The 14,607-nt window shown below is 41.0% G+C and overlaps 1 protein-coding gene across 1 annotated transcript in view; it reads left to right on the top strand.

Annotated features, from left to right (window-relative positions):
- sycp2 (synaptonemal complex protein 2) overlaps positions 1–14,607 on the top strand; it is a 132,031-nt gene that overhangs the window by 50,174 nt on the left and 67,250 nt on the right. The window contains exon 5 of the mRNA XM_059652661.1: positions 10,429–10,528. Coding sequence (XP_059508644.1) covers positions 10,429–10,528 — 100 coding nt within the window. The remainder of the gene's footprint in view (positions 1–10,428; positions 10,529–14,607) is intronic.

The raw sequence follows: 14,607 nt of genomic DNA on the forward strand, positions 1-14,607 counted from the left end.
TTTGAGAACGTGGATTGATATGTGGTATTACAGTGTTATTGCCATCAAAGAGATATAGTTGAAGGGGTGGTATGACTGGCAACTCAACGTTTTGGGGTATTGGATCATCAGGCAGGACAGGACAAGATGTAAAAGTGTTGTTTTCTTAGTCAGGAAGTCAGTTACTGCAGTAAAGAAGGGTTGTTCGATGGTGATATGTGGTGGAATTTAGGAATGAAAAAGGGGCAGTCACACTGTTAGGAGTGTTTCATAGACCACCCAAATAGCCAGCAGGCGATCGAAAAGCAAATATATAGTCAATTCACTGGAGCATGTAAAAAATAATAGGTAATTACATTCAGGGTTTTCAACATCCCAATGTTAAATGGATTAATCATAGTCAAAAGGGTCTAGAGAAGGGAGATTTCTTGAAATGTATTCAGGAGAGCTTTTTATAGGTTTGAGGTGGCAGTGGTGAAGCATTTTACTGACAGTGACCACAACACCATACCTTTTAAGTTAAGGAAGAGGAAAAGGATAGTCTGCAGAAAGGTTTTTGGATGGGGGGAAGGCAGGTTTTATTAAAATATGGCAGTATCTGGGCAAAATAGACTGGGAACAGCTATTTGAGGGTAAATCTACAGCAGAACAGAAGGAGGCATTTAAAAAAGAATTGGGAAGTGGACAGGTCTGACATATTCCCATCAAGGCAAAATCTCAGAGCAACAACTCGAGGTTAATGGGATGAAGTTAGAGGGCTACTAAGATAGGGCTGGAGAGTGGGATTAGCTGGGTAACTCTTTTGGGAGCTGGTACAGACAGGATGGGTCAAATGGTCTCCTGAACTGTAAAATTCTTTGAATCTATGACTGGATATAATGCTCAGAGAGACTCATAATAGGTAGACATGAAAAGTCACTGATGGTTAAGGTTAGGGAGAATCCCAAGATATTCTATAAATATGTCTAGTCCTGAAATGTCAACTTTCCTCCTCCTCTCATGCTGCTTGGCTTGCTGTGTTCGTCCAGCTTCACATTGTGTTATCTCAGATTCTACTATCTCTGTAACAAAAGTAGGACATAGGTCAGAAGAGGTATATCGTGGGCTGCATTGAAGATGAGGGAAGACATTTTTCTGACCCAAATTTTTAATTCACTTCTGACCATTGGGAGGTCCCAGAGAACTAGGGGACAGCAAAGAATGTAGTAGAGCTAAACCAGGGAACTACAGATGAGTGAGTCTCACATCAGTGGTAAGCAAACTGTTGGAGAGAATTCTAAAGGAGAAAAGTATTGCTGATTCTTTCAATCCCTGAGAGGCAAGGTTTGATCAGGGATAGTTTGTGTGTCTTTGTATGTGAATTACCACAACCTACCTTTCATTTGGTTACTTACTAAGAAATTTCCCAGACAACCAAATGCTGAAACAGTTACTTCAACTGTATTGCATGTAGCAAACAAATTAAGGTCTCCCAAGTAAACGAGTTAAGTCTCTCAACTCAACTTAGCTATTTCTCGATTAATGATGGAATTTATCTATACATCTGACCAACACTGTCTGTCTGTAGATATAGAACATAGAACATAGAACAGTACAGCACAGAACAGGCCCTTCAGCCCACAATGTTGTGCCGACCATTGATCCTCATGGATGCACCCTCAAATTTCAGATATCTGGGGTTCAATCCTTGTGCAGTGTGGTTCTTTGAAGTTCTGCTGTGAAGAATCCTGAAGTTGAATTCAGATAGGATTTCCTGTCTTGTGAAGTTTCTAATACGAAGTTATTAATATCCTTTAATATCCTTTATTTTTAATATCTGTGGCGTCATGGTGGCTCACAGCACCAGGGACCTGGGTTCGATTCCATCCTCAGGCGACTGTCTGTGTGGAGTTTGCACATTTTCCCCGTGTCTGCATGGTTTTCCTCAGGGTGTTCTGACTTCCTCCCACAGTCTAAAGATGTGCAGGCTAGGTGCCATGCTAAATTTCCTGTCGAGTTCAGGGATGTGTAGATTAGGTGGGTTATAGCGGGGTGGGTCTGAGTGGGATGCTTTGATGTTCGGTGTGGGACTTGTTGGGCCGAAGAGTCTGTTTCTACACTGTAGGGAGTCTGTAACATCCTTTAGATCCATTCATCTGTAATACTGATTCCACTTATAGAGTCATCAAGTTTGTAGCTTGCCTTCTTTTCAGGAGTAGCTTTTCTCTTCCTTGTTTCAGTTTGTAATAACTGTCTGTTGGAAACTCATCTTGTTGTCATTAACTCCTTCAGCTCAGGGCATTGCTTATGCAGGTAATCTTAATTGCCCATTAGCCGCAAGGCAGCAAGTTATAAAGTAATTGTTACCTCCTTGCTCTGAGGTAACAGCTTGTTTATGTTGCTTTGACTCCTTCTTCTCAGGAAATGGTTAATTGCCATGTTGCTTTCAATTCCTTTCTAACAGTTTGTACTGTTCCCTTTCAACTCAGGAAATGGTTTATTCCAGAAAAGTATTGCTGATTCTTTCAATCCCTGAAAAACTATTAAAATTCTGAAGTTTACAGCATCACATGGTTGGCCAGAGAAAGGTCATGCCTAACACATTTTGTTGAATTTTTTGAGGAGATGACCAACTTTGAAGATGAGGTTCATGCAGTTGTTGCATTTTATATGTACTTTAGCAAAGCCTTTGACAGGGTCCCACATGGGAGACCAGTAAAACAAGTAAAACAAATCGGGATCCAAGGTAACTTGGCAAGTTTGATTCCAAAAGTGGCTTACCAGCAGAAGACAAAGAGTGGTGATAGAAGGCTGTTTATGTGACTGGAGACTGGTGTTCAGTGGCATAGCACAGGGATCAGTGCTGAGGCTGTTGCTGGTGTGCTACGTGTAGACAATGTAGGTGAGATATTGGGGGGTGCTGATAAGTAACATTACAACTGTCATAAAGATCAAGTCTTCATAAAGGAGAACAGGAGTAACTTGCCAGAAACTTTGGGGAACGCAGGGTTTAACGAGAGGGAAGAGCTAAATTAAATCTGTAACTGTAGAAAGATAACAAAGTGTGGAGCTGGATGAACACAGCAGGCCAAGCAGTGTCTCAGGAGCACAAAAGCTGACGTTTCAGGCCTAGACCCTTCATCAGAGAGGCTGTCTGATGAAGGGTCTAGGTCCGAAACGTCAGCTTTTGTGCTCCTGAGATGCTGCTTGGCTTGCTGTGTTCATCCAGCTCCACACTTTGTTACCTTGGATTCTCCAGCATCTGCAGTTCCCATTATCACCGTAACTGTAGAAAAATGGCGTTAGAGAAATTTAATAGTGTTGAAGGCTCATAAATCCCCAGGGCTCAATAAACTACATTCCAAAGTACTTAGGGGCGGCACGGTGGCTCAGTGGTTAGCACTGCATCCTCACAGCGCCAGGGACCCATGTTCGATTCCAGCCTTGGGTGACTGCCTGTGTGGAGTTTGCATGTTCTCCCCGTGTCTGCGTGGGTTTCCTCCAGGTGCTCCGGTTTCCCCCCACAGTCCAAAGATGTGCAGCCTAGGTGGATTGGCCATGCTAAATTACCTGTAGTGTTCAGGGGCATGTTGGTTATAGGGGGATGGTTCTGGGTGGGATGCTTCAAAGGGCAGTGTGGACTTGTTGGGCCAAAGGGCCTGTTTCCACACTGTAGGGAATCTAATCTTAAAGAAGTGGTCCTAGAAATAGTGGATGCATTGGTGGCCATCTTCCAAGATTCTTTAGACTCTGGAATAGTTCCCACAGATTGGAGGGTAACTAATATGACCCTGCTATTTAAAAGGAGGATAGAGAGAAAACAAGGAATTATAGATCAGTAAGTCTGACATCATTAGTAGGGAAAATGCTAGAATCCATTACCATGGATTTTATAGCAGTGCACTTAGAAAAGGGATAGAATCAGACACATTCAGTATAGATTTACAAGAGGGGATTCATGCTTAACAAATCTACTAGCATTCTTTGAGGATATAACTAGTACAGTTGATTGGAGAGCCAGAGAAAATGGTTTATTGCTTTTGACTTTCAGAAGGTTTTCAACTTCAGAAATTAGTGTGTAAAATTTAAACCCAGGGGATTTAGGGCAGTGTATTGAGATGAATTGGTAAGCAGACTGGAAACAAGATTCACAATAAAATGGTCTTTTTTCCAAATGGCAGACAGTGATTAGTGGTTTACCATAAGATCACTACTCGGAGCCCAGCTATTCACAATACGTGCTGATGGTTTAGATGAGGGAACTAAATGTTTGCAAATGACACAAACAGATTGGGAGAGTCAGCTTTGAGGAAGATGCAGAGATGTTGCAGTGTGATTTGGTCGGGTTGAGTGAGTAGGCAAATGCTTGGGTATATTGTTTGAATGGCTGTAAATTGAGAGATGAGAATATTTGATGATACCTGGCTGTCCTCACATAGCCAGTTGCTGAAAGTAAGCATGCAGTAAAGAAGGCATATGGTATATTGGCCTTCACAGTGAAAGTATTTGAGTGCAGGAACAAGGATGTCTTGCTGCAATTATATAGGACATTGGTGAGGCCTACCTGGAATATTGTGAGCAGTTTTGTTCTCTTTATCTGAGGAAGGATGTTCTTGCTATAGAGAGTACAACAAAGATTTACCACGTTGATTCCTGGGATGGCACAATTGACATATGAAGGAGAGATTGAGTCAGTTTGGATTGTATTTACTGGAGTTTAGAAGAGTGAGTGGGAGATCTCAAAAGAATTTATAAAAATTCCAACAGGACTAGACCAGGTAGATGCAGCAAGGGTGTTCCCGATGATGGGAGACTCCAGAGCCAGTAGTCATAGTACAAGAATAAGGGATAAGCCTTTCAGGACTGAGATGAGGAGAAATTTGTTCGCTAAGAGACTTATGAGTCTGTCAAATTAGAATCACAGAAAGTGGTTGAAGCTAAAGCTTTCATGAGTGAAATGGACAAAGCTCTAGTGGCCAAAGAGTTCAAGGGGAGGGATTAGAGTAAAGAGCTCAATCATTAGCCATAGTCTGATTGAATGGTGGAAATGGCTTTTGGGGTTGAATGGCCTACTCTGCTTCTATCTTCTATCTTTCTGTAGCCAGGTGGTTAACAGTGAGGAAGAAGATTACAAGACAATGTCAATGGATTGGTCATGTCTCCTCGCAGATAGAATTTAAGTCTGAAAAGTGTGAGGTGTTACACTTAAGAAGGAGTAACAAGACATACTGAATGAATGGCAGGATGCAAGGAAGCTCAGAGGAACAGATGGATAGAACATAGAACAGTACAGCACATACAGGCCCTTCAGCCCATGATGTTGTGCCGACCTATTACCCTACTCCAAGATCAAACTACCCTGCATACCCTTAATTTTACTATCATCTATGTGCCTATCCAAGAGTCGCTTGAATGTCCCTAGTGTATCTGACTTAACTACCACCGCCAGCAGAACATTCTACGCGCCCACCACTCTCTGTGCAAAGAACCTACCACTGGTATTTCCCATATACATTCCTCCAATCATCTTAAATCTATGCCCCCTTGTAATAGTCATTTCCGCCCTGGGAAGAAGTCTCTGGCTATCCACTCTATCTATGCCTTGTCATCTTGTACACCTCTATCAAGTCACCTCTCATCCTTCTTCACTCCAATGAGAAAAGCCTAGCTTCCTCAACCTTTCCTCATAAGACCTGCCCTCCAGTCCAGGCAGCTTCCTGGTAAATCTCCTCTGCACCCTCTCTAAAACTTCCACATTCTTCCTGTAATGAGGTGACCAGAACTGAAGACAATATTCCAAGTGTGGTCTCACGAGGGTTTTATAGAGCTGCAGCATAACCTCATGGCTCTTAAACTCAATTCCCCTGCCAATGAAAGCCAACACACCATACACCTTCTTAACAATCCTGTCAGTTTGGGTAGTAACTTTGAGGGATCTATGGAAGTGGACCCTGAGATCCCTCTGTTCCTCCACGCTGCCAAGAATCCTGCCATTAACCCTGTATTCTGCTGTCAAATTCGACCTTCCAGAATGAATCATTTCACATTTTTCTGGGTTGAATTCCATCTGCTGCTTCTTTGCCCAGTTCTGCATCCTGTCAATGTCCTTTTGCAACCTACAGCAGCCATCCACACTATCCACAACTCCACCAACTTTTGTGTCAATGGATCTTGGGGGTCTTTCCATAGATTCCTGAAAACCGCAGGGCAGGTTCATAGGGTAATTAAGAAAGAATACAGAACACTTGCCCTTATCAGTTGAGGCTTAGATTATAACAGCAGGGATGTTATGTTAGAGCTGCACAGGAATTTTTTAGGTCACAGCTGGAGTACTGTGTGTAGTTCTGGTCACAGTACAATAGTAATGATGTGTTTCACCTGGAGGGGATACAGAGGAGATTCACTGGGAAAATGCATGGGATAGATCATTTTAGCTTTAAAGAGAGGCTGGCTAAGTTAGGGTTGTATAAGATAATGATGGTAAAAACCTGGTGGATAGGAAACAGCTGCACCCCTTAGTTGAAGGGTCAATAACAAGGGAACATAATTTTAAAGAGAAAAACAAGAGATTTCGAGCAGATTTTCACCCAGAAGGTGGTGGGTGTCTGGAATGCACTGCTTGGGATGTTAGTTGAGGCGAGTAGCCTAGAAACCTTTAAAACGTACTTGTGTGAGCATGTGAAGTGTCATAACATTCAAAACTAAGGGCCGAGTGCTGAAAAGTGGGGCCAGTGTAATCTTAGTGATAATGGGGACTGCAGATGCTGGAGAATCCAAGATAATAAAATGTGAGGCTGGATGAACACAGCAGGCCCAGCAGCATCTCAGGAGCACAAAAGCTGACGTTTCGGGCCTAGACCCTTCATCAGAGAGGGGGATGGGGTGAGCGTTCTGGAATAAATAGGGAGAGAGGGGGAGGCGGACCGAAGATGGAGAGAAAAGAAGATAGGTGGAGAGGAGAGTATAGGTGGGGAGGTAGGGAGGGGATAGGTCAGTCCAGGGAAGATGGACAGGTCAAGGAGGTGGGATGAGGTTAGTAGGTAGGAGATGGAGGTGCGGCTTGGGGTGGGAGGAAGGGATGGGTGAGAGGAAGAACAGGTTAGGGAGGCAGAGACAGGTTGTCTCAGTTCAGATTCTGATAGTGCAATTCAAATCCTGATCTCATTACAGCCTTTGTTCAAACATGGACAAAGGAGCCCAATTCTAGACGTAAGTCAAGAATGGTTTCCCTTGACATCAGGGTCACATTTGACTAAGTGGCGTCAAGGAACCCCAGCAAAACTGGAGTAAATGGAAATCACAGGAATAAACTCTCACTGGTTGGAGTCATACCTGTCACATAGGAAACTGGTTGTGATTGGTGGAAGTCAGTCACCTCAGCTCCACAACATCACACAGGCATTCCTCAGGGTAGTGTCCTAAGCCCATTCATCTTCAGTTGCTACATCAAAGACCTTGCCTCTATCAGAAAGTTATATTCGAAGTGATCCTTGATAATTACACAATTTTCAGCATTTTACATGACAGCTGTCCATGTCAAAATACAGCAAGACCTGGAACAATATCCAGACTTGAGCTGAAAAGTGGCAAGTAATATTAATGCCACAAATGCCAGGCAGTTGCCATGTCCAAGAAAGAGATGATCCAACAATCACCCCTTGACATTCTGTGGCATGATCATAATTATGAACATCCTGGTGGTTAGCTTTAGCCAGATATTACCTGGACTAGCCATATAATTACAGTGGCTACAAGAGCAGGTCAGAGGTTAGGAATATTGGAGCATATAACTCACCTTCTGATTGCCCAAAGTGTATCCACCACCTACAAGGCTCAAGTAAGGAGTGTAAAAGAATGCTCCTGATGGGTCCGACTCCCAACATTTGACACCATCCAGGATAAAGTAGCCCGCTTGATAGGCACCATGTCAACAAACATCCTCTACTCCCTCTGATTCTCAGTGGCAGAAATGTGTACTGCCTACAGGGGCACTACAGGAATCCACAAAAGTACGATCACCAATATCTAGAAGGACAAGAGCAGCAGCACATGGGAACACCCCTATCACCCCTACCCTTCAATCTACTCAGCATCCTGACATGGAAATGTATCATCATTCTTTCAATGTCTTTGGGTCAAAATCCCCTGGAATCAGTCCCTGATGGCATTATGGGTCTACCAACAGCACATGATCTGTAGCAGTTTAAGAAGGCAGCTCACTATCACCTTCTCAAGAGCAACTAGAGACAGGCAATAAATGATGATCTGGCCAGTAACACCAATGTCCCATAATTGAATAAAGCAACAAATATCTCCCAAAACATATTTTATGTCTTTCTTTCAGACAATAACCAGTCTACAGGATCTTAGTTCCTTGATCTCAAGGTTTAGTTGTGCTCTTCCCCTAGCGATTCTTCAAGGGCCTGACCTTACCAGTGGTGTTCGATTTCCTCAACAGGTTCCTTCAGTCCTGAGTCTTAGTTCAGTCTCTTTGGATTTTAAGGAGATTGGTAAATTGAGCAGAAACTTGGTAAATAGAATATAATGTGAGGAAATAAGAGGCTTTACGCTTTGGCAGGAAGAATAAAGGTGCTGAATTTTATTTAAATGGAAAAAGACTGCAGAAAGGTACAAAATATAGGGATTTGGGAGTCCTGATCATGAATCAGAAAAAGCCATCATCGCAAGTTCAGCAGGTCATAGGGAAGGCGTATTGACATTTACTTAAAATATAATGGACTGTAAAAGTCTGGAAGTTTTGCTAGAACTTTTTAAGTCATTCGTCAGACCATGGCTGAAATACTGTGATCAATTTTGGGACCTTCATCAAAGGAATGATATATTGGCAGTCCAGGGAAGGTTCACTCAGCTAATGCTAGGTGTAAGGAGACAGCCTTGTAAGGGGAGGTTGAGTAGATTTGACCTGTATGCACTGGAATGTACAAGAATGAGAGGTTATCTTATTGAAATATACGAAATCAGAAATTGCTGGAAAAATTAAGCAGGTCAGGTAGCATCTGGAGAGAAAGCAGAGGTACATTTTGGGTCCAGTGACCCTTCTTCAGAACTGTTCATTGGTTATTTGATTTTCTAAAATATATAGGAAAGTTGACCCCCTTATGGGACAGTCTGGGACCAGAGGGAATCATCTCAGAATAAGGAGTCACCCATTTATGACAGATGAGGAGGAATTCTTTGCCACAGCGGGGTATAGAGGCTGAGTGCTTAAGTATATTCAAGGTTGGGATAGACAGATTTTGAAGTTGTAAGGGAATCAAGGGTATGGGGAAAAGGGCAAGAAATGGAGTTGAGGATTAACAGGTTAACCACGATCTCATTGAATGGCAAAATAGACACAATGGGCTAAATGGCTGTGTTTTTTGGTCTTGTAGATTGTGTCAACATCAGTCAGGTTCAGCTTTCTACTCTAACCATAGGCAGTAAATGAATACATACTTAGGCAAATGCACATCCCAGAGCATTACACATCACAACAACTATGCCAGATTCTGTTATCATTTAATTTAACAAACTAATACATGATTTTAGGATCAGGATCAGGCTCAGGATTATTATTCATGCAAACAAAAGGTAAGCCAGTCTTTCAGCATAAAACTAAATGCGATATTCATCAGATATCCTGTTTGAATACACAACAAATCATGAAGTAAAATTCTTATCTGATTAATTTACACTTTATGTTGACCAGATGTCCCAATATTTGTTTACTGATTTCCAACAGTATACAAGAGGCTTTGCCCGTTCTTAATCTTTGCTGATTGTGCCTTAACTAGCTAAACAAGCTAAAATCTGAAACTAATTAAACTGCTTCAGTTGACAAACAGCTTTCCTAAAGTAAAGATTTTACCACTATAAAATGTTATGTTTAGGTGGGTTTTCTCATTCCACCGCTGAAAATCAGCAAAGATAATGTTCTCAGCAAATTATATCTATGAACAAAGTATCTCAAAAGTCAATGGATTTAAATGAAAAACAGCACACAACTAGAGAAAAACTGATTCATTTTACACTAAATTCATATTGGCTGATAACTTGATTTTTAACAAAAAGTGTTGTAGATTGTTTTATTTTGAACGTTATCAGTTGTTTCTGTATTGTATCAGGAGCTCATTAGCTGCCAAAATGTGAGCAGAATTTTCAAAGCAGTTTGTTGGATGTGAATTTGTCTGCAGACTTCTCAACAAGATGGAAATTCTTAGCTTGTTTTTCAGCTTTTTATTTGCTAAGCATCAAACAGCAAGGGAACTCCTCAAGGAATTTTAATTATAATATTGTTATGTTAGGGTGACATGAAAAAGCTATGTGCAGCGACGCCCCACTTCATTTGTTATAAATGTTTACACAAAGGGTGTCCATTGTGCATGTTGATTTAAAACACATCTGGAAGAAAGTCCAGTTGTCATGTTATTTTCAAGATTCTCAATACAGGAATTTATGCTGGTTTTGCAGGTTACAGAGATTGAACAAATTTCAAACAATTTTCACCCAAGAACTAGAACGGTTTGAAAAAGATTCTCAGTCACTAAAGATGATGGAAAAAGAACTGACAGTACGTACAGCAATATATTAGTCTTGAACAGCAAATTGTGTCATGGGTACACACCATACAGAATTATAGTTAAACTAATTGTCTGTCATTCTGTCTTCTTGTATTTTTTGTAACAGTTTGCTATAAATGGTGATTACTTAATATATCTTGGCACTTGATTTTTAAGCATCCGATGATAAAATGAGATTGACATTTTTAATCCACAAAATATAATGAGCAATGGTTTGTTTCCATTGATCTGTTGAAACTATGTCAAACGTCTGAACAAATCTACTGTAGTAATGCGTGTTAATTAACACACTAACATTTCAGCGATTTGGTTTATGATGGACAAAACAAGACAAATAGCTGACTTGTTGATTCAACAACACTTTTCCTAAACTCACACTGTTATAAGTATCACCTTCACCCTCTAGCCAGCTTGAGAAACTGCTTAACTCCAACTATCTGTAAAAACAGTTTATGTCTGACCATCCTATCAAATAATTTCATCACATTGAATGTCCATTATTCCTGAATATACAGTGGAATGCAACCTGGTCCAAACAACCTTTCTTCATCATTTAATTCATTTGGCCATAGTATCACTTTGGAGAATAGGCCAGTATGCAGTACCTAGAAATGCACATAGTACTCTAAGTGAGTTCATTAATTTTTCCTGAATTCCATACATGGACCTCTAAATCAGTGTTCCTCCATAATTCTTAGCTTGTTGCCATCTACAGTTTGGATGTCTCATGCTTCCCTACACTAAATTCCATTTACTATTTCATTTGCCCATTTATTCAAAATATCAATATCACTTTGCAACTTTCAATTCCTATTCGTAAGTCTCATATAGCCATAGTTCTTGGCAGCTGAAATTATTGCCACCAGTCAGCCATTGGGCAATTAAAATTGGGGTTGCTAAAGAAATTAAAATTAATAGAGTTCGGATATCTTGGAGGGCGATAGAGATGGCTTTGAAGATACAGGAATGAATTTTGAAATAGGTTTATTCCTTAACTGGGAAAAAAAACCCTTGAGGATATAATTCTCTGAAGTTTTTGAAACAGAAACAGTTTTATAATCAGACAGCGGAATTTTGAATTAAAAGTGTAAGAGTTATTAAATATGGTTTCCTATTATGTTATATTTTATTCTCTTTGGTTTTGGTTGCTGATACATGCATGTATCATGGCCTAAAGTGTACTAAACTACAGTGAAATACAGTACATTATATTATTTCCTTTCTTAGTAAACGAGACAAAGCATATTTCAATAGTTGATTTCCAAAAGTGTAAACAATAAATTTAGGAATAATTTGAGCATTCAACTTCGTGCATCTTTTAACTTTTGTATTAATTTGGGACAACACAGCGGCATATTAATTAGTACTGCTGCCGCATAGCTTTGGGTGACTGTGTAGAGTTTGCATATTCTCCTGTGTCTGCGTGGGTTTCTTCCAGGTGCTCCAGTTTCCTCCTCCTATCCAAATATATGCAGGTTAGGTGAGTTAGCCATGCTAAATTTCCCATAATGTCCAAGGATGTGCAGGCTAGATAGATTAGCAATAAGAAATGCAAAGTTACAAGAATATGGTGTGTGGCGGTCTGGGTGGGATATTCTTCAAAGGGTTAGTGTGGACTCAATAGACTGAATGGCCGGCTTCCACACTGTAGGGATTCTATGATTCTATCCTTTGTTTCAAAAGATTCCTTTGGTTTTGACAATTTCCTGATTAACTTGGGCTATGTTGACATCTCATTCCCTCAAAACAATTGTGAAACAACAATAAGTTGACATGCAACACAAGCATAAAAAGATAGAAATTCCAAGTGGGACTAGTCTATTTGACTTTGACCTTGGTCTACCATTCAAATTGAATTAGAACATCCAACTCAGTACCCTATTTCTGCTGTCTCGCCATATCCTTTGAACACTTGAGGTCTAAGAACTATACCTAAGTCCTCCTTGAAAATACTCAGTAATTTAACTTCAACTGCGTTCTGTGTCAGAGAATTCTGGGTGAAGAAAGCTTTCCTCATCTCAGTTTGAAATGGCCCTGTATCATTAAACTATGACTGCTAGTTCTGGACTCCTAGGTCATCAAGAACAGCCTTGCTATCTTTGTCTTTTTAGAATTCTAAATGTTTCTATGAGATTCCCAACCCTCAACAAACCCCGCTCATCATTCTTCTAAATTTGTGCAGAGCCCTTAACACTGATCCGGCTCCCTTAGCACAGCTCGCAGAGTGAGCAGGGTATTTGACACTTCTGTTCATATCGGTCAGCCAAAGGTCTGTGATTGGACCGGATTAACAGCCCCAACCAGGGAACTTATATTCAAAGAAGTCCACCTGGCTGACATTGCCACAGATACTACAGTCTCCTTTTTCCAAAATTATTTGCTTTTCCACTAAGCAGCAAATAATCTTTCCAAATCACCTGCTGAAATGTCTTCAAGTCAGAAATACCCTGTTCATCAATTCATCAACTTTTCGTGGTCCATAAGTATGTATGTGCTTCTAATAAGGTCAACGCTGGATAGACTGTCCAATTTCTTTCCTTTGTTCACACTTTATAGTGATTTGATACAATTGTCTGGCTTCCTAAGCCTTTCAGAGGACGATCAAGGGCCAAACATGTTCCTGTGAGTCTGCAGTCACATGCAAACTAGACTAGGTAAAGTTGGCAAGTTATCCTTCCCCAGAGGATATTAGTGAGCCAAATAGATTCTTGCAGCTATCAACAATATCCTAAAATAGATTTGAACAACAACACTTCCACTTACCTTCCAGGACAAGAAATTCTGGTACCTGTGAGGAAGCACAATTCCCGCTGTGCTTTGCTAAATTTTATTTTATTCATTCATTGGACATAGACAACACGACTTGCCTAGCATTTATTGACCATCCCCAGTTGAGAGGGTTGTGGTGGCCTACCTTCATGAATAGCTGTGTCTGTTTGGTATGGGTAGAACCACAATGTTGTTGAGGAGCGAGATCCCATACTTTGGATGTGACAACAGTGAAAGGGCGGCAGTATGTTTCCAAGGCAGAATGGTGAGTGGCTTGGAGGGAAATTTGCACTTGGTAGTCTGCCCTTGTCCTTGTAGATGGTACTGATCATACATTTGGAAGGTGCCTTGATGAATTTCCGCAGCCAGTCTTGTAGATTTGTACACACTGCTGCAACTGAGCTGTGGTGGTGAGGAGACTGAATATTTGTGGATGTGGTACCAATCAAGCAGTCTTTTTCCTGGGTTCTGTCAAACTTTGTGAGTTTTGTTGGAGCTGCACTCAGGCAAGTATTCCCTGACAGTCCCAATTTGTACATTGTAGATAGTGGCCAGGTTTTGGGGACTCAGCAAGATCCTAACAAATTATTGAAATTCATTATTAGGGATGCTGAGCATACTGCTTTGTCCAAGCAGTGGGGGGAAGGTGTTTACAGATGGTCAAGCACAAGCCGATACGTACAAAGTGACATAGAAACATAGAAGAGAGTAGCAGGAGAAGACCATTCAGCCCATCGAGACTGCTATGCCATTCTTTGTGATCATGGCTGACCATCCAACTCAATAGCTTAATTTTGCTTTCTCCCCATAACCTTTGATCCCATTCACCCCAAGTGCTATATGTTGTCGCCTCTTGAATACATTCAATGTTTTGGCATCAGCTATTTCCTGTGGTAATGAATTCCACAGGCTCACCACTCTTTGGATGAAGAAATGTCTCCCTCCTCATCTCCGTGCTAAATGGTCTACCCCGAATTCTCAGACTGTGACCCCTTCTTGTTTTTTCACTCTGAAGTGAATAATCTCACATTTGTCCAAATTATACTGTATCCACCATTGATTTGCCCACTCACCCAACCTGTCCAGATCATGCTGAAAGATCTCTGCATTCCTCGTCACAGTTCATCCTCCCATCCAACTTGGTATCATGTACAGACTTTGAAATCTTACATTTTGTCCTTCATCCAAATCATTAATATAGAATCATAGAATCCCAACAGTGTGGAAACAGGCCTTTCAGCCCAACAAGTTCACACCGAACCTCAGAGCACCCACTCAGAGCCGTCCCTTTCTAACCCAC

The sequence above is a fragment of the Stegostoma tigrinum genome, chromosome 19, assembly GCF_030684315.1.
Source record: "Stegostoma tigrinum isolate sSteTig4 chromosome 19, sSteTig4.hap1, whole genome shotgun sequence".
Classification (NCBI taxonomy): Eukaryota; Metazoa; Chordata; class Chondrichthyes; order Orectolobiformes; family Stegostomatidae; genus Stegostoma; species Stegostoma tigrinum.